Raw genomic sequence first — 20,834 nt, 5'->3', positions numbered from 1 at the left:
ATGAATGATAGGAATTAATTCCATATGAAAATACAGTTTTTTCAACAAAAACCAGAAATTTAACTCAAATATCGCCCGTGGGGGCCCACATCTCGAAACTCGACAAAAGTTATAAAATATGAACGACCATTCAACCACGAGTCCAAACATACAAATTTTACCAAATTTCGACATCAACTCGACCCTCAAATCTTCAAATTAAACCCATAGGGTTTTATAAATTTTCCAACTTAACTCACCAATTAAATGTTAAAAACAATCATAGATTCGGGTAATTTGACCAATATTGAGTTAAGAAGTCTTACCCTGTTGTTTTCCTTGAAAATCTCCCGAACATCGCCTCTTCCCGAGCTCCAAATCGGTAAATCATAACTTAAACTCTTTGTCCAGGAATTTCTTCTACGCGATCGCTGATCTCGTCCAAGACACACCTCTAGTTGAGGTTGTCAAACGGTCGGAACAATAATAGTACCCAACAAGAAGTCGGGGTCAATTTTCCACAGAGAGCTATGAATGGGACTTAGGAGTATACATTCGAGTGAATGAGCTTGAATTATCTCGGATTACACTTTTGCAAAAGTTAGTTTATTTTTAAATCTATTTTAAACTAAGAATGACAACTAAGAATTAAAACTAGCAAATTATAGTTAATTGTTTTTCAAATGGTAAAAAGGCTCTGGGCTATGACCTTCACCTAGGTGTTCGCTTAATGGGTTGTAAGCCTTAAAGCTTGTTTTCTTGGCCGGGACGTATTATAGCTATCAACACTCAAGTACCCACTCAATACCTCTTGGTCAGAGAGTGATTTTGCCCAATTTGTCTTTCTCAAGTACAAACGGGTATTGAACAAAGCAGTTGATAATAAGCTCAAGTCGGGTTGTACTATCTCTAGGTTTAACCCTTTAATTGGGTTTATGAATCTCTCGATTGACCCAATTACTTGCTAGCCAAGTTTTTCTAGACTAAATCTCACTTTCTCAAGTAGAGACCAAGTCAATTAGGCATGAGATAATGTTTACAACCATTAAATCTTCAAATAAAAGCAAGAACAAGGCTAGATAATCAACACCCAACCATAAACAAGCAATAAATCAAACACCCATTAAATTCACACCCTAGGGTTGGGTCACAACCCTAGTGAAAATCTAGATACTCAAGCTTAAATTAGAAGATGATGAAGAAGAAATGATAATTAAACTCATATTAATGATTGAAATGATAAAGATAATATTCAAAAAGCTCAAAATGGTAAAAATAACTAAAAGAAGAAAAGTAAACGACTGCTGATGTCAAAAGGTACGTAAGTTGACCTAAAAAAAGTGAAACTATTCTATTTATATAGAATTGCCCTTCTCGGACAATTCCATTTGCGGTCCACACTCTGCTTCAGTCTTGACAGGATTTAAATCTGCGGCCGCACAATTCTGAACCGCGGCCGCATCTCTCATATTCTACGGTCCGCACTTTTCTGGGTACGGCTGCACAGGGTTCTTCTGCGGACCGCACATTTCTGAGTGCGGCTGCACTGGGCTCTTCTGCAGACTGCACATTTCTGAGTGCGACTGCATAGCTGACTTTTGCTGCCACACTTCCTTTGAGCTTGGAATGATAAATCTCTGAACTTCTGATCTTGCTTAAATTCTGCGGCCGCACATTTCATGTATGGACCGCACTTTTCACTTGGTCTGTGATAAACTTTCCTTCGCAATCTGCGGTCCGCTCTTTGAGCTTTTGTGCCTGATTTTGTCCTTGAGTTCATATCACTCCTTGAGTTGGATTTCATCTTAGTGGCTCATTTTCCAGTTACTCTTGCAATTAAGCATATTTTATCAGTTTTCGAGAATACAATTAAATGCTTTCGGACTAAAACGAAAGTACAAAGGTGCTAATAAGTAGTCAAAATCCCCACTCATCAACTCCCCCAAACTTAAGCTTTTTCTTATCCTCAAGAAAATAAAGTAACTCCCACCTACCCAAGTTAATAGCTATTCCACCCAATTAAAAATGCATCAATGATACCTCAATTGGGACCAACAATTACCCACACACTCATGAATTATTAACAAGGCAATGGATTGAATTTTTAAAACACAAATAGTTCCAATGTGATACTTGAGCATCAAGAGTTGACTTAATTAATCAAGGAAGCTCGCTCTTTCATGTAGGTCATTGTGGATCCCAAACTCCTCCTCTTCTACTCTCCGTTTGCACCTCACCTAAGAATGTAAAACTCAATACAAAGTTTTGTGAAAGGTTAGCTCATCTCTATCAAAAGAATGTCGCAAGTACGACTTTAAGTACCATGGGCTTGCCCCTCATATAAATCACCACTAATGTAAGCTCACTCGGTTTGAAATCACGTAGGGGATTTTAGGAATGTAATGAAGGCTTTTGGACTAAGGTTGGATATACTAGGATAGAACGGGTTCATCTTTCCTTAAGCACTCCATTTTCTCTTATCGGCTCATGCTATGCCACTTTTTGGAGGCATTTTCTTTCCAATAGGGGGGTTAGAGAGACTTAGCATCACTCTTTCTTGGTCATGATATTCATTTCCTCCTTCTTTGTTTTCTCCATGCTTTGCATCATTACCATTCTTTGAAATCCCTTCAATGTTTCAACTTATTCACTTTCTTTTTGCATTTTTCTTTTTGTTCTTCTTTCTTTCTCTTGCCTTCCCTTTTCTTCATTTCTTTTCTCTTTTTGTTCCTTGATACCTTTTTCAAACTCCTCGTCTCTCCTCCAAACTTATGTTTTAGCCAACTGTTTCTCAAGAGTGTTAAGGAAAGCTCGGGTGCCAAGAGAGAGTCACTACAAAATGGGTAAAGACTAGTAACATAGTTATCAAATGAGAAAGGTTTTAGGCTCAAATGGGTTGACTAGGGATAACAACTTTGGTGGGTCAAAGAAAATTTTAAGCGGGCCAAGGAGAGCCTACAATCACTTCTCAAGCTAAGCAAAACTTAAATTTTTGCCCTGAAACACATTCGGGGCAAGTTCTAGACCATTTGCACGAGTACTTGGACTTGCAACAAAATCATCTCACCTTTCACGCAGTGGGAATGTTAAAAAGGATAGAGTCGAGGGCCCACAACGATCATATTCAAGATTGAAAATCACTATGGCTCGACTAAACCACTTGATGATTGCTTGTTAGAGTTATTGCTTTCCTGAAAAACTTATTTTTAGAGTTATTGCTTTCCTGAAAAACTAATTAGAGTTATTGCTTTCCTAAAAAACTTATTTTTAATCATAAGCACGTAGTTAAGTGTGCTGGTACCAAGTTAAGCATGTTTGACTCTTTCATTCATTACTACTACTATTCTTACCTAAACATCAAAAACGGACTCAATCCCTTAAAAAGGTTGTCACTCCATCCATCGTTGGGAAGAATCACCCGGTTCACACAAAAACTACCTTTGAAAAGAACCGTGGCATTAAAAAAACCAAAGGCTTATTGACTACTAAAAACATAAAAAGAAGCTACACAATTAAACATAGGCTAATAAGAAAACAAAATAAAGAAACTACAAAGAAAGCTACTAAAGACATAAATGAATGTACATAATGAGAGAGGACAAGATAGAATATATACATCAATAGAGAAAGAGGGAAGAAAATATACATAAATAAAAGGAAAGAGGAAAATGTTATCAGTTATTACAAACCAAATGTCAAATATCCAAATATCAAATAAACTCCACCCCCCAACCCCCGAATAAAAATAAGCATTGTCCCCAATACTTAACAAAATAAGAATAAGGAAAGGTAAGAGTAAAGAGGACTCCCTATGTGGCCTTAGACTTATCTGTGTCCATAGCAGCGTCACCCCCCCTCAGCCTTCTCTAACTGGATCTCATCATCCTCCGCTGTGGAAGTAGCTGTGTTGGTGAATATTTGTCACACCGCCTCAGCGGTGTCGGCAGCATGGTTTGGCTCCTCAGACTGGCCAGCTGGTGCTGATGGTGCGGCTGGATCTACTGGTGTTACTGGGTCTGTCCCCATCATCATATCAAATGGAAGTCACCAGCTGCTGCTATCTTAGTCACATCTATCATCAGTCTGTCACCTCTATTACCTGTTTCCCGAGCTCCTCAATCGTTGTGCCATGTGCTACCAGGGTGTTCATGATGGTGGTCTGGTTCTCCAAGATCTTCTTCAATATGTCCTCCAATGTCGAAGGAATCTGGGATGCCGAGATGGATGATTGTGCTGCAACAGCACTGGATATGTCAGTCAGCTTTGTAGTGGCTGTATGCATCCAGTTGTTGAGGCTCGTCAATGTTTGGGAGACTTATAGAGCAGATAGTGGATGAGCGGGCATGGGCACCGGCTTCAAAACCGATGTGGAAGGCATTGATGCTGAAGGACCTGAAGAAAGAGGTGGAGGCATACCTACTGCACTATCAGAAGTATCTGCTAAAGTAGATGGTATGTCAACTATCCTAGCAACTACCCCGGCAGGCTCATCAGACTGGCCTGCAGTAGTAGAGGGCTGACCCTTCTTCTTTGGGTTTCCACCATCCATCAACGAATACCATGAGAAAGGCTTCTTCGCCCTCACCTTGGTGTGAAAATCCCTTGGTTCCACCCCCGCATCTGTAAGTTACTCAGTGATAATGTTGGGATACAGGTAGTAGCTTTCACCTTGCCTGGGAACCAAGGACATGTTGACCGACATCACGGCACCCATATTGATTGGGTACTCGGCCATGATCAATGCGACTAGCACTACTCGCGGTATTGGAAGATTTGTTTCATTCTGGCATGGGTCTATTCTGCTACACACAAATGTCTGCCATCTATTTGCCTCAAAATTTAGGGTGTTCCGCTAAACTGGAACCCCTGTTGTGATCCATGGTGGTGGTGGTCCCGGAGCTGCAAGAATCTCAGCTAGCCATGGGCAGGTTGCATCGCCCATAGCCATCTTTTCCAAGTATTGCACTGGCTCCACAGCCTCAAACCTTAGATATGTGTTCAGGGTGGTTTGTTAAAACGTCACTTTCAAGTTCCTCACTTTCGTCACTTTGGTCCCCTTCTTGATGTGTGCCACATTGGCATAAAATTCCTGGACCAAGTGCTCTTTGGAATCCACTACACTTTGAGTGAACCATGTCCACTCTTTTCTCTCCCGAAATTGTCTTAACACATTTGGTTTGTATCTATCCAGATCTTTCAACACAAATTGTCGCTCAAGAGTGAGCTATCTCTGCGGCCACCACTCTTGGAACCTATTGAATTCAGTCAGGCTCACAAACCTATCTTCCCAAACTTCCTTCTTCTTTGACCTCTCAAGGCCTGCAACTCTGGTATCCTTCCCTCCCTCCCTCCTCCCGGCCATCATTCGGGATCTCATCCACCTTCACTGTAATAGCTGTTGTGTCGGGGGCATGTGTAGATGAAGGCTCTGAAGCCTGACTATTCCCTTCCGACCCCTCAGAAGTACTCTTAGAAGAGGTAGGCTCATTTCTCAGTCGGTATCTGTCCTGGGGCAGCTATGACTGTGATTGCACAGTAGGCTGCCTTTGCACTGAGTCGCGGCGGGGCATATGAACTTGATTTGGAGGGCTCCGGCTGTCTACCTCGGCTTGTTGTTGCCTTCTTACTGATCACTTTTTGGAGGGCGGGGGGTAAGGTGCTTTTGTCTCTACCTCTAGAAGGTTCACCCCTCCCCTTTGATGTATTACCATGACCATGTGATCTAACCATATTCTGCACAAAACAACAGTAAGAGTCAGTTCTAGTTCAAGTGCAGGTAAGCAAAAAATTTGCAGAACAAAATATGTTGCAGGGTGGGGAAGTGCGGCCGCAGATGGGGTTGTGCAGACTGCATAATTTGAAAGTGTGTCTGCAATGATGATTCTGCGGTCCGCACAATTTTAAGTGCAGCTGCACATTGAAACTTCAAAAATGATAACTCTCTAAAGATAGAGAATTGCTTTATCTGCAGCCACACACACTTTTCTACGGCCGCGGTTGAATTTCTGCGGGCCGCACAATTTCTAGTGCGGTCCGTACAATCATTATACACCAAATTCCCTAGTCTACTGATCTGCGGACCGCACAATTCCTTGTGCTGCCACACAATTCAAAAATATATCGGGCTAATTCTAGGGTTTCTACTTTTACACACAATTTGGACATGGTAGTAGTAATTAAACTATATCAACCAAATACCCATCCCCCATATAGAAACTAAGAGTTTACCTAACTTAAATTATAATCCACATGGTTACGAATTTGACAATTGGAAATAACTAAACAAATTATCAACTAAATTAAGAAAATTGAAAAATTCTAAGGATGATTTGAACATACCACTGATGAAGTGTTATTAAGGAGTGATCAAAGATGATGATTTAAGAGGCAAATGAGTGCTTCAGTTGAGTGCAATATTTGTGCCTTTGTTTTAATTCTCAGAGAGTGTAAAGTTCTAACAGTAAAGTGAAGGCTACTATTTATAATTAACTGGTTGGGCAAGAGTTCAAGAGATGAGTGCGGCCGTAGAATTCCTTCTGCGGTCCGTACTCTTTTACCTGTTATACATTTACCCTTTGATGATTCTACAGTCTGCACTATTACGTGTGCGGCCGCTGATTTTGGTGCAGATCGCACATTTCCTTGTGCGGCCGCACATTGGCCATTTCTCTGACACGTAAACTTCAGAGAGTTTGCAATTTTGCCATCTCAACTTGTGCGGCCGCAGATCCCTTTCTGTTGTGGCGTTCAAAATTGTGCGGTCCGCACTTTTTCCATACTTAGCCAATTTTTCTGAGCACAAGCCCTGTAGAGCACAATCATTCCTGCAACACACTTCAAATCCAATTAGCACAAACTAAGACCTATCTACGAAAAGAAAAAGGAAAAAGAATCATGGGTTGCCTCCCAAAGAGCGCCTGATTTAACATAACGACACGACGCAGATTACCATCACTTAAAATGAATCACTGCCACCACGTGGCCATCATCAGCTTATCCCAAATAATGCTTCACCCGGTGACCATTGACTCAGAATACCTCATCATTTCTGTTCTTCAAGTCCAATGCACCAAAAGGTGTCACATCCACAATTTCAAAGCGACCACTCCATTTGATTTCAACTTTCCGGGAAACATCTTCAATCATGAGTTGAACAACAAAACAAGATCACCCACCTTGAATTCCCTGTTTCGGATGTATTTGTCATAAAGGTACTTCATTCTTTCTTTGTACAAGGACAAACTTGTGTATGCATGGTACCAGAATTCATCCAACTCATTCAAATGTGTAACCTGCAAGGTAGCAGCTGCATCCCAATCAAGATTTAACTTCTTTAAAGCCCACGTGGCCTTGTGCTCAAGTTCCACCGGAATATGACAAGCTTTGCCAAACACCAACCAGTATGGAGACATCCCGATAAGAGTTTTGAAAGCAGTCCGATAATCCCATAATGCATCATCAAGCTTCTTTGACTGATCCGTCTGATTAGCATTCACTGTTTTGGATAAAATACTCTTTATCTCCTGGTTGGAGACTTCCACTTGACTGCTTGCTTGTGGATGATAGGGAGTCGTAACTTTATGAGTGACACCATACTTGGTGAGTAAGGTATCAAAAGCTTTGTTGCAAAAATACGATCCCCCATCACTTATGATAGCCTTTGGAGTACCAAACCTTGTGAAGGTGTTCTTTTTCAAAAATGCCACCGCACTTCTTGCTTCGTTGTTGGGTAGTGCAACGGCCTCAACCCATTTTGACACATAATCTACCGCTACCAAAATGTAGGTGTTCCCATAAGAGCTTACAAAAGGTCCCATGAAGTCAATAACCCAAACATCAAAAATATCAATCTCCAAGATGGTGGTGAGGGGCATTGCATTTTTCTTTGAGATTCCACCGGACCTTTGACATTTATCACAACGCTTAACTAGATCACTTGCATCCTTGTAGAGAGTAGGCCAATATAATCCATAACTTAACACTTTGGACGCCATTCTTGATCCACTATGGTGACCACCATATGGTGAAGAATGACAAGCCCCAAGAATTTCAACTTGTTCCTCCTCCGACACACATCTTCTAAACATGCTATCGGTAAAAATCCGGAAGAGGTACAGTTCATCCCAATAATAGTCTTGACAATCCCGTTTGAGCTTCTTCCTTTGGTTTGAAGATAACTCATCTGGGATAATACCACTCACAAGATAATTTGCTAGAGAAGCGAACCATGGTATCTCAGTCATTGAAATGGCTAGGAGTTGCTCATCAGGGAAGGAGTCATTGATTTCAAGGCCATCATGCGGCCTCCCCTCCTCCTCCAAACGAGACAAGTGGTCTGCCACTTGGTTTTCACTTCCTTTGCGGTCTTGGATGTCTATACCGAACTCTTGCAATAAAATCACCCATCTCATCAACCGAGCCTTTGAATATTTCTTGTTCATAAGGTACCAAAGTGTCGCATGATCCGTGTGGACAATCACCTTTTACCCATCAAGTAGGGGCGGAACTTCTCCATAGCAAAAACAATAGCAAGGAGCTCTTTTTCAGTCACAGTGTAATTGACTTGGGCATAATTCATGGTCTTACTAGCATAGTAAATTGGATGAAAGATCTTATTGATAGTTGCCCCAAAACTACTCCAACTGCCACATCACTAGCATCACACGTGAGCTCAAAAGGCATGCTCCAATTCGGGGCGGTGATAATAGGAGTAGTTGCCAACTTGAACTTGAGCAATTCAAATGCTGTCATACAATCATCATTGAAGTGGAATTTAGCATCTTTCTCCAAAAGCTTACACGAGGGGTTTGCCACTTTGGAAAATCCCTTGATGAAACGCCGGTAGAACCCCGCATGACCCAAGAAACTCCTCACTCCCTTCACGGATGTTGGAGGTGGCAGTTTAGAAATCACCTCTATTTTCGCCTTGTCGACCTTAATCCCCTTCTTTGAAATCTTGTGGCCAAAGACAATACCCTCATCGACCATGAAATGGCATTTCTCCCAATTCAATACCAAGTTCGTCTTTTCACACCTTGCCAATACCTTATCCAAATTTTTCAAGCAATCATCAAAGGAATCCTCGACTAGTGAAAAATCATCCATGAAGACTTCAAGGTAATCCTCTACCATTACTGTAAAGATCACCATCATACACAGTTGGAAAGTTGTCGGTGCATTGCATAAGCCGAATGGCATCTGCTTGAAAGTAAAAGTGCCATAGGGATAAGTGAAAGTTGTTTTCTCTAGATCTTCTGGGGCAATAAGGATTTGATTGTATCCCGGATACCCATCTAGAAAGCAATAGAACGCCCGACCGGCCAATCGATCAAGCATTTGATCAAGAAAGGGAAGTGGGAAATGGTCTTTCCTTGTGACTTTGTTTAGCTTCCGATAGTCCATGCACACTCTCCACCCGGTCACCATTCTTGTTGGAATCAACTTGTTCTTATCATTAGTGACTACAGTTATGCCCCCTTCGTCAGAACACATTGCACCGGAGAAGTCCACGAACTGTCAAAAATTGGGTAGACAACCCCGGCATCCAACCATTATATGATCTCCATTTTTACCACATCTTACATTGCTTCATTGAATCTCCTTTGATGTTCAATGAAGGGTTTGTCATCTTCCTCCAAATTAATCTTAAGTATGCAAAATGCGGGGCTTATTCCCCGAATATCCGTCAATGTCCATCCAATGGCTTTCTTCCTCTTTTGTAGCACCATCAATGTAGAGTCTACCTGCACGTTAGTCAAGCAAGAGGAAAGAATAACCGGTAAAGTAGAACAAGGGCTAAGTAATTCATACCTGAGATGCGGAGGCAATGGCTTCAACTCCAAAATGGGTAGCTCCTCGATTGAGGGCTTTGTTGGAGGAGTCTTCCTATTTTCAAGAACCAAAGACACTTTACTGGGTTCATAAGTATACGACCCCATTCCTTGCAATGAGTTCACACATTCCACAAAGTCATCCATCTCGTCATCATCAAGGTTAAGCAAGACGGCCTCCAATGTATCATCAACATTCATCGTAGCACTAGTATCATCAATAATCACATCGGTCACCAAGCCCACAAACGAACACACTTCATTGCTATTCGGTTGCCTCATAGATTTGCACACGTAGAATACCACCTTTTCATCACCCACACGAAAAGTGAGTTCACTGGCTTCCACATCAACAAGAGCCTTCCCCGTAGGAAGGAAAGGTCTACCAAGAATAATCGGAACCTCATAGTCCACTTCACAATCAAGAATCACAAAATTCATCGGGAGAATGAACTTGTCGACTCGAACCAATACATTCTCAATCACCCCCAATGGTCTCTTCATTGTACGATCGGCCATTTATAATATCATAGATGTGGGTCTTGGTTTCCCAATTCCCAATGTCTTGAAAACCAAATAGGGAATCAAGTTAATACTTGTCCCAAGAGCACAAAGAGCCTTTGCAAATTCGGCACTTCCAATGGTATAAGGAATAGTAAAAGCATCAGGATCTTCCAACTTTGGAGCCATCGAATGCACAATTGTACTCACTTTGTGAGTGACTTTGATAGTTTCAAAATTTATTGATCTCTTCTTTGTCACCAAGTCTTTCATAAACTTAGCATATCCGGGCATTTTCTCCAAATCTTCAACCAAAGGCACATTTATAGAGAGACTCTTCATCATATCAATGAACTTCTTGAATTGATTCTCGCCATTTTTATTGGCAAGCCTTTGAGGATAGGGAGGAGGTGGCTTAGGCAATGGTGCCTTAGCTCTTTGCACTGCCGGTTCCGGTATGTCAATCACATGATCCCTAGACGGGTTCACATCCTCTTGAGTATCTTCCACCGTGTCATCAATGTCAATCCGCACTTCATCATTTGTTTGCACAACATTGTGCAAGATCTCCTCTTCTTCTACCACTTACTCATCCTCCACAAGTTGTCTTTGACTTGAGGTAGGTACATTCCCACCTTTTCCACTTCTTGTAGTCACGGCCATGGCATGCCCCGTAATGTTCCCACCCTTCGGGTTCACCACCGTATCACTTGGTAGTGCCCCCTTAGGATGCGAATTCAAAGCTTGAGAGATTTGACCCATTTGCACTTCTAAGTTACGAATTGATATATTGTGTGAAGCAAGTTGGGCATCGGAATCGGAATTCTTTTTCATCATTTGCTTGAATTTTTCAATGCGACCCATTTTATTGTTGGAGGAACTAGGACCATAAGAAGGATAAGGAGGTGGGTTGCTCAGTTGTTGGTACCTCGAGGGCCTTTGAAAACCTAACCCTCGATTTCCTTGGTTGTTGTTCTACCCGCCTTGGTTGTTGCCTCCCCAATTGCCTTGATTATTATTATTTTTCCAATTCCCTTGGTTATTGCTTCCATTTCAATTGCCTTGATTGTTACCATCATTCCAATTACCTTGGTTTCTAGAATTCCAATTGCGTTGATTATTTGAAGGTATCCATTGTGGTTGACTAGGGCCTTGGTAGATTTCCTTTGACCTTGAAAGTTGTTCACATATTGGACCTCTTCATCTTGATCATTATAAGAATCTCTTTGATCATACCCATTATCATCTTGAACAAAATTGTCCACTCTTTGTTGCACTTGTGGACTTCTTGGTCTTTTCTTGTTTACCATCATATTAACGCCATCCATAGCATTGACTTGCCTTGGGTTTTGCACTTGTTGAAGTTGAGCCTTTGCCAATTAGTTCATGGTGGTTGTCAACTCGGCCATGGCTTGCCCATGGTCATGTAACTCTATGTGAAGAAGAATCACATTTGGATCACCTTGTGGAACATTGGCTCTAGATTGCCATGCCGATGAAGTATCCGCCATCTCATTCAAAATATCACACGCCTCCGTATAAGGCATAGTCATGAAATTCCCACCGGCAAGTTGATTCACTACACATTGGTTGGTGGTATTGACCCCCCGATAGAAAGTTTGTTGAATCATGTTCTCCATCATATCATTGTTGGGGCACTCTTTCACCATTGTTCTATATCTTTCCCATATCTCGTGTAGCGGTTCATTAGGATCTTGCTTGAATGCTAGAATTTCATCCCGAAGAATAGCCATGTGCCCGGGAGAGAAGTACTTTGAAATGAATTTCTCCGTAAGTTCATCCCACATTCGAATGGAATGATTTGGCAAATGTTCCAACCAATCTAAAACTTTCCCCCATAGATAGAAGGGAAAAAGCCTTAGCCTCAAAGCATCCTCGGAGACATTTGTTTGTTTGCTTCCACAACACGTATCAACGAACTCCTTCAAATGTTTATATGAATTTTGATCCGGTGCACCGGTGAAGAACTCTCGTTGCTTGAGCAAAGTGAGCATCACGTTGGTTATTTGAAAGTTTACCTCCCTAATACGGAGTGGGACTATAGCACTTGCATACCTTTCATTCGGCAACACCCGGTGTAGAGCCGCTCGTGGTGGAGGTAGGGGTGGAACGGGAACATTGTCTTGCGGCGGTCGGCCTCGTCTATTGGCTTGAGGTTCAAGAGGGACCTCATCCATTGCATCATCATCAATGTCCACATCCCCCATATTTATGTTTCCGAGCTCGTTGTTTGCCATGATTGCACCTACAATACTCACAAGTAACTAACAATGAAGGAAAATGAGACAATTCACACACAAAACCAAATATATAGCTAAATCCGTTATCAGATCCCCAGCAACGGCGCCAAAAATTGATCTCGTCCAAGCCACACCTCTATTTGAGGTTGTGAAACGGTCGAAGCAATAATAGTATCCAACAAAGAGTCGGGGTCAATTTTTCACAAGGAGCTATGAATGGGACTTAGGAGTATATATTCGAGTGAATGAGCTTGAATTATATTGGATTACACTTCCGCAAAAGTTGGTTTGTTTTTAAATCTATTTTAAACTAAGAATGACAACTAAGAATTAAAACTAGCAAATTATAGTTGTTTGTTTTTCAAATGGTAAAAAGGCCTAGGGCTATGACCTTCACCTAGGTGTTCGCTTAATGGGTTGTAAGCCATAAAGCTTGTTTTCTTGGTCGGGGGTGTATTATAGCTATCAACACTCAAGTATCCACTCAGTACCTCTCGGTCAGAGAGTGATTTTGTCCAATTTGTCTTTCTCAAGTCCAAATGGGTATTGAACAAAGCAGTTGATAATAAGCTCAAGTCGGGTTGTACTATCTCTAGTTTCAACCCTTTAATTAGGATTATCAATATCTCGATTGACCCAATTTCTTGCTAGCCAAGTTTTTCTAGACTAAGTCTCTCTTTCTTAAGTAGAGACCAAGTCAATTAGGCATGAGATAATGTTTGTAACCATTAAATCTTCAAATAAAATCAAGAACAATGCTAGATAATCAACACCCAACTATAAACAAGCAATAAATCAAACACCCAAATAGTTCACACCCTAGGGTTGGGTCACAACCCTAGTGAAAATCTAGCTACTCATGCTTAAATTAGAAGATGAAGAAGAAGAAGTGATAATTAAACCCATATTAATGATTGAAATGATAAAACTAATATTCAAAAAGCTCAAAATGGCAAAAATAACTAAAAGAAGTAAAGTAAACGGCTGCTGATGTCAAAAGGTATGTAAGTTGACTTAAAAAAGTGAAACTATTCTATTTATACAATGCTAGAATTTTTGGACAAAATTGCCCTTCTCGGAGGTTCTGCGGCCGCACAATTCCATGTGCGGTCTGCACTCTGCTTCAGTCTTGACAGGATTTAAATCTGCGGCCGCACAATTCTGAACCGCGACCACATCTCTCATATTCTGCGGTTCACATGTTTCTGGGTGCGGCCGCACAGGGTTCTTTTGCGGACCGTACATTTCTAAGTGCGGCCGCACTAGGCTCTTCTGCGGACCGCATATTTCTGAGTGCGACCGCGTAGCTGACTTCTGCGGCCGCACAATAATTGTGCGGTCCGCACTTCCTTTGAGCTTAGAATGAGAAATCTTTGAACTTCTGATCTTGCTTAACTTCTGCGACCGCACATTTCATGTGCGAACCGCACTTTGCACTTAGACTGTGATAAACTTTCCTTCACAATCTGCGGTCCACACTTTGAACTTTTGTGCCTAATTTTGTTCTTGAGTTCATATCACTCCTTCTTGAGTTGGATTTCATCTTAGTGGCTCATTTTCCAATTACTCCTGTAATTAAGCATATTTCAACAGTTTTCGGGATTAAAATTAAAGGCTTTCGAACTAAAACGAAAGTAAAAAGGTGCCAAGAAGTAGTCAAAATCTCCACTCATCAATCGCGGACCAACTCACGCGATCGCGAAGCGCAAATTTTCACTGCCCAAAAATAACCCTACACGATCGTGGAAAATCCCACGCGATCGTGAAGCACAGTTCCACAGGCCTACGCGATCGCGGACTCATTCACACGATCGCGAAGCATTAAGCGTGTGGCCCCCGGCTGCCTTATTTTCCTCTACGCGAACGCGACACGCCTCACGCGTTCGCGATGCACTGGCGTCCAAAGCTACGCGATCGCAGCCTTCTTCACGCGATCGTGAAGAACAAATTTCCCCACTGCCCAGCTAAGCCTACGCAATCGCGAACCTTCTCACACGATCGTGTAGAAGGAAACCAGACAGTGCATTAGAAAAATTCCAACAGAGTTCAAAGTCCAAAATTCAATCCGTTAATCATCCGAAACTCACCCGAGTCCTCCGGGACCTCAACCAAATACATCAACAATTCCTAAAAACATCGTACGAACTTAGTCGAAGCCTCAAATCACATCAAACAATGCTAAAACCACGAATCATACCCCAATTCATGCCTAATGAAACTAAGAAATTCCAACTTCTACATTCGATGCTGAAACCTATCAAATCAAGTCTGATTGACCTCAAAGTTTGCACACAAGTCATAAATGACATAACAGACCTATTCACATTTTCATAATCGAATTTCAACCCCGATATCAAAAAGTCAACTCCCCGGTCAAACTTCCAAGCTTGAATTTCTATTTTAGCCATTTCAAGCCTAATTTAACTGCGAACTTTTAATTAACAATCCGGACATGATCCTAAGTCCAAAATCACCATACGGAGCTATTGGAATCATCAAAATTTTATTCTGAGGTTGTTTTCACATAAGTCAACATTCGATCAACCTTTTCAACTTAAGTTTTCAACCTTGAGACTAAGTGTCTCAATTCATTTCAAAACCTCACCGGACCTGAACTAACTACCCTGGCAAGTCATATAACAGCTATAAAGTATAAAATATGCAGTAAATAGGAAAACGAGGCTACAACTTTCAAAACGACCGGTCGGGTCGTTATTGATCTCCAACACAGATTGGCAACAGTAGACATAATACAAAAGTGGGGAATACAAGTGCAAAGTGAGTGTGTGTTATGCTCAACAGATACAGAGGAAACACTCAATCACCTGTTCTTTGAATGCAGCTACTCAAAGACTATATGGCAGAAACTACTTCAATGGATAGGAATGCAGAGGCAAGTGAGATCATGGAATGAGGAACTAGTTTGGCTGGCAAACATAACAAGAAGCAAGCATCCAAGGGAAGCCATCCTGTCCTTCATATTTGCAGCCACAATCTACCATGTTTGGATGGAAATAAATAGTAGAAGATTTCAACAACTGAAGAGAACAAGTATAGACAGACTGAAAGAAATAGCCCTACAATTGCATATTGTTGGACAAAGATACTCCAAATGGTAGAATGAACTAGATAGATTAAGAGGCTATCCAGACTAGGAGCTACCAGATATCCTTGCTTGTACAACTGATACCCTTCCTAAAAGGTGAGCAGTTATAGAGCTTGAAATTGGTATTAGCTAGTATGTAAGAGTTTCATAGTTATTTTTTGTATGATCCTGTCTCTAGAGTCCAATGAGCATGTGTGCTTGTAAATAATTATACTTGGTTGAATAAATTTTTCTATTTAACCAAAAACAAATTATGATTAATATCTGAATTGAGTGCGGTTAATTTAAGTTTGAACGCATAACATAATATTTTGAAAATGCGGTCTAATTTAGAAAATAGAAAGAATTATTTGAATTTGAGATGAGATTTATTTTTTGAAATATGATAAGAAAAATCATATTTTGGAATATGAACAATAAAGTCAAAATTACTCTTGAAATAATTTTTTTTATTTTTTATCTAAATTATATTGAGTGTGGTAGAAATAGATATTAAATTTAAACAAGCTAATGAAAAGCCACATTAAAATGTAATAATATTAGGTATTAAATAATATATTAGTCAAAATAATGAATAAATAGAGAAAAAATAAAGAATTCATATTTTTTATCATAGAGAAAAAAGGGTAAAACTTATTTATATTTGAGATGAGAAAGTTTTATATATTATGATAAGAAAGGTCATAATATGGATGAGTCCATGTCACTAGTTCTAATAGATAAAATCAAAAACTAAAAATATTTAATAATAAAAAATAAATTATTGATAATGTGAGGATACTTATAAATCATAAGTTTAGAAAATAAAATAAAGTAAATATACAATACTTAAAATATTATTAACAAATTTAAATAATTTAAAAAAACTGAGCAATATTTTTAAAACAAAAAAATATATTTATTTTATGATTAAAAAATTATATATTTATCTATATTATACTAGATAATAGTAGTTAATAATAATATAAAATAAAATTACAAGTTAATAAAAAGCCACATAAAATGTAATAAGACTACATATTAGATTAAAATAGCAAAATTAAAGAAAATTATTAAAAATTTACTATTAGAAATGAAAGGAAAAGACTATTTAAATTTGATATTAAAAATTTCTTAAAATTATGATGAGAATGCTCAAACTATTGATAATACCACGAAATTGAAGGCTTATTTAGGGAAAATAAAAACAAATGATAAAAAATAAAATTTTAAAATACAAAATAAATTTCTAATATAGGTAATTCTATTAATGAAAATTAAAAATTAAATTTGTATCTTAAAACTAAAAATGAAAGAAAATTTACGTAAAGAAACAAAATGACAGTGAAAATACTACTACAATATTTAGATATAACGTGTTCAAACAATTAAGAAAATATATTTTTATGATTAATATCTGAATTTAGTGCAGTTAATTTAAGTTTGAAAGCATAACATAATTTTTTGAAACTACAGTCCACTTTAGAAAATAGAATGATAATAATTCTTTGAATTTGAGATGAGATTTTTTTATTTCATATTGTTTTATTATTTTTGAAAATATTACGTAAAGAAATAAAATGACAGTGATAATATTAATACAATATTTAGATATAATGTGTTCAAACAATTAAGAAAATATTTTTCTATGATTAAAATAAAATTAAAAAACTAAATAAATTTTTAATGTAGGTAATTTTACTAATAAAAATTAAAAATTAAATTTGTATCTTAAAACTAAAAAAGAAAGAAAATTTAACTGCATCTAATACAAAAATAATTATAAGAAAACTCAATACATTTGGAACATAATAATCAAAGAACTTATGTATTAATAATTTAGACTAATTCAAAGTTACAATTTAAAATAAAATGTGATATTATTTTGGTTGTAGGTAAAACATTAATATAAAAACTAATTAAAATCGCGCGCAAGCTCGCCCCCTTATGTTATGGAAGAATTGAGTTTATTGCTGGGCTGGTTATTCAGAGCCAGCAATTGACTGTCGAATTTCATCCCGCAGCCAGAAGAAGATCGCTTCGGGGTCACTGTGGTGTGGCTGAATAAAGGGAAGAGAATGTATAAAAAAAATAAAGGTAGTGTGAAGATACTTATAGTTTAAATTAATTTAAAATAAATAAATTAAATAATTAAATTATATTTAAAAATATTACTGATAGATTTAAATGATTAAAAATCTGAATAAGAGGATACAAACATAAAAATATATTAAATTTTAAGAATAAAAAATGTGTATTTATTAAAGACTATTAAAAGGATAATAAGCAAGACATTAAGTTAATTATTAAGCTAATAAAAGATTATATGATAGTATAATAATGTTAAATAATAAATAATACAATAACGGTAAGTAAAGAACAAAAAGAAAAAGAATTTGCTTTAAAGTGATGTGATGAATAAGACATATTTGACTTTTAGATAAAAAGAGAGTGATAGTAAGAATTTTGTTAAAATAATATTATCTAATATTCTCAAACAAGACAGATCACAATATGACATGTTTAGTATTCTATAATATTGATAGTGAAACGAAATGCAAGTACTAAAGTCAAGGGGTTAAGTTGCTACAAATAAAATAAAAAATATGTTGTCTACTACGAAATTTGAATAATAATTTCATATCTTATTTTTTAATTAATATCTAATGATTATATAATTTTTATATGAGAGGATTATATTTTAAGGTTATTTACACATGATTTAAACAACCTACGTCATAATTTGATATTTTTTGTGTAAAAAGGAATATCATAGGTAGCTTCTATTAAGTTTGGTAGGGATGTATGAGAGTCATCCGAATCCGATTGGTTAGCTCCATGATTATCATCAATCAACTATTAAATGGAAAACACAATGGATAAGACTCGAAATTAGGTGAAGTCGATCGCCATTTAGAATTCTTTTATCCAATGTACTCTCTCTATTGCATTTTATTTATACGGCGGTATTTGGTTAGACATAAAATTTAAAAAATAAAAAATGTCTTTTGGCACATATCAATTATAAACACCAGGAATTGTGATTTTAAATATTTCATGATATTTTACTGCTATAAGATCATGTCTTTAAGAATAAGGTAGAACTATTATTTTCTCATAATAACATGACTTGTTGGAATTAGTCACCACCCCCTAGAACAAAAATGAAAAGACATATAAAACGGTCACAGCCTACTACTCATTTAAAAGGATATTGTGGGTCAATGACGAAGTCCGAAAATTTCTTAACTGTATTCAAACTTGAAAGAAGTAAAAAAAAATTCTAACAAAATATGTTCAATATATATTATACACCTTTAAAATTTAATATTTTACATATATACGCAATATAATTTTCCGACAGGACAATCAATTGACCAACCTTATTAGAGCGTAGCTTCTCTCCTCTTGTACGTACTTTTCAAATAGTACATATCACAAGTCTTCTTCAATTCTTAAACTTAGTACCTATTAAATACTGTCATACAAAATAAGAAGAATGAAGTTTTTTCTTATAATAGAGTAGAAAGAGAAGATTACCGTATCAAAGAGAGAGGTGTATTCTAAACTTCTCCTATAAAATAAATAAAACAACAAATAAAATAAAGTCTTTTTTAACCAAAGAAAAGGTCGAAACCAGCACTATATAAAGAAGTTAAAAGTCTTATATCAAGTCCCTTCTTTGATCAAAAAGTATAGGGACCTAAAAAATAATAACAATACCATATATCTTCTTATCTTTCTCAATCATTATCCTATTTAGTAATTAATCATTTCCAATTAATGGCAATGAGAAAGAGCTACCTCTTTCTAGGAGGAAAAGAAAGGATTAGTCCTATGCCTTGTAGTGCTAGTACTCTACAATTCGAGTTTGATGAATCTGATATATGGTGTAATTCTAATAATCCAGACGAAATTCTTCCTCAAAAATCAATACCTAATTCACGTTTCTTGAAAAAATCAGCAAAGAAAAGTGGAGGGAGGGCAATATCTTCAGCAGCAGCAACAACATCATTGCCGGTGAACATACCGGATTGGTCGAAAATCCTAGGTAATGATTACAAGAATAATTGTCTAAGAGAGAGAAACGACGACGATGACGATGACGTGGATTGTAGAATTCCACCTCATGAATTATTGGCAAGGACAAGAGTGGCTTCATTTTCAGTACAAGAAGGTATGGGGAGGACTCTTAAAGGAAGAGACTTGAGTAGGGTGAGGAATGCTATTTGGAAGCAAACTGGTTTTGAAGATTAATTAACTACTTAATTAGCTCTTCTTTTTTTTGTAAGTTTTTTTTTTTTAGCTATGACTTCAATCAGAGGATCATGACTTACAATAAGTTCGTGTTATTCTCAAATCCTCATTTTGTTGATATCCTCTTTCCTTAAATTATGTAGAATCATCGGATTTTTGTTATCAAGAGGATCAGTTTTTAGTTTCTTACTTTTTAATATAGTTTCGGAATATAAAATTGTCACCAAATGATTTTGCGTTTTCTTGATAACTACTCCTTGTGTTGTACTTTTTTGTAATTTGTAAATATGTAAATTTTATGTTAGAATTACATTTATAATTGAGTTGTCTTGTCGATCTAACCTTACTCCAAACCTGGCCGTTACATAAATATTATTGTTACCATCTCTCATTCTCTTCTTTTCGTTAATTTACTTATGATCACGATCCTGTTCCCCCCCCCCCCCCCCCTCCGGGACCTCATGAGAAGAAGAGCGAATAACTAACTGAAATGGAATTGGAAATTTCATATTTCTAATTGAAAAATGCATGCAGCAAGATCTTCTTTTAATTATTACTCCTAATATTTACTTTTCTTGTTTAGAATATAAAAGTTATACTTCTCTTTAGTAAGTAGTAGAGAAAACGAAATGGAAAATTCCAAAAAAGTTGTAAGAAATAAGAAAAAAGAGGTTAACATATGGATTGTTGTTTCTTGTTGCAGTTATGCTCAAAAAGAACAAAGAAGTCAAGAGGAGAGAGGAAATGGAGAAATATGTTAATTAAGTACAAGAGAGAGAGAGAGATGAGGACGTTTAGACTTTTGGGTAGTATCTAATGGTAGGTAAGAAAGCAACAGATTAGCTTAGACAATACTTCGAAGCTAAAACCACACGCTATCGCTAACTAACAAATCTGTCCCTCTTTCACTCCTTGAACTTA

General features: G+C 37.6%; 1 protein-coding gene across 1 annotated transcript; it reads left to right on the top strand.

The window, feature by feature from the left end:
• The first annotated feature begins 19,318 nt into the window (after nucleotides 1-19,318).
• Nucleotides 19,319-20,254, top strand: LOC107759595 (protein S40-4). The gene has a single exon (XM_016577570.2). The coding sequence runs from the start codon at nucleotides 19,440-19,442 to the stop codon at nucleotides 19,911-19,913; it is 474 nt and encodes a 157-aa protein (XP_016433056.1). The 5' UTR covers nucleotides 19,319-19,439; the 3' UTR covers nucleotides 19,914-20,254.
• Nucleotides 20,255-20,834: the final 580 nt, after the last annotated feature.

The sequence above is a fragment of the Nicotiana tabacum genome, chromosome 24 (assembly GCF_000715075.1).
Source record: "Nicotiana tabacum cultivar K326 chromosome 24, ASM71507v2, whole genome shotgun sequence".
Lineage (NCBI taxonomy): Eukaryota > Viridiplantae > Streptophyta > Magnoliopsida > Solanales > Solanaceae > Nicotiana > Nicotiana tabacum.
Note: the sequence above shows the minus strand (reverse complement) of the source record. Positions and strands in the feature narration are given on the sequence as shown.

What these genes read in the sequence shown, in the direction of transcription:
- LOC107759595 (XM_016577570.2), top strand. Translation starts at nt 19,440, where the DNA reads ATGGCAATGAGAAAGAGCTACCTCTTTCTAGGAGGAAAAGAAAGGATT.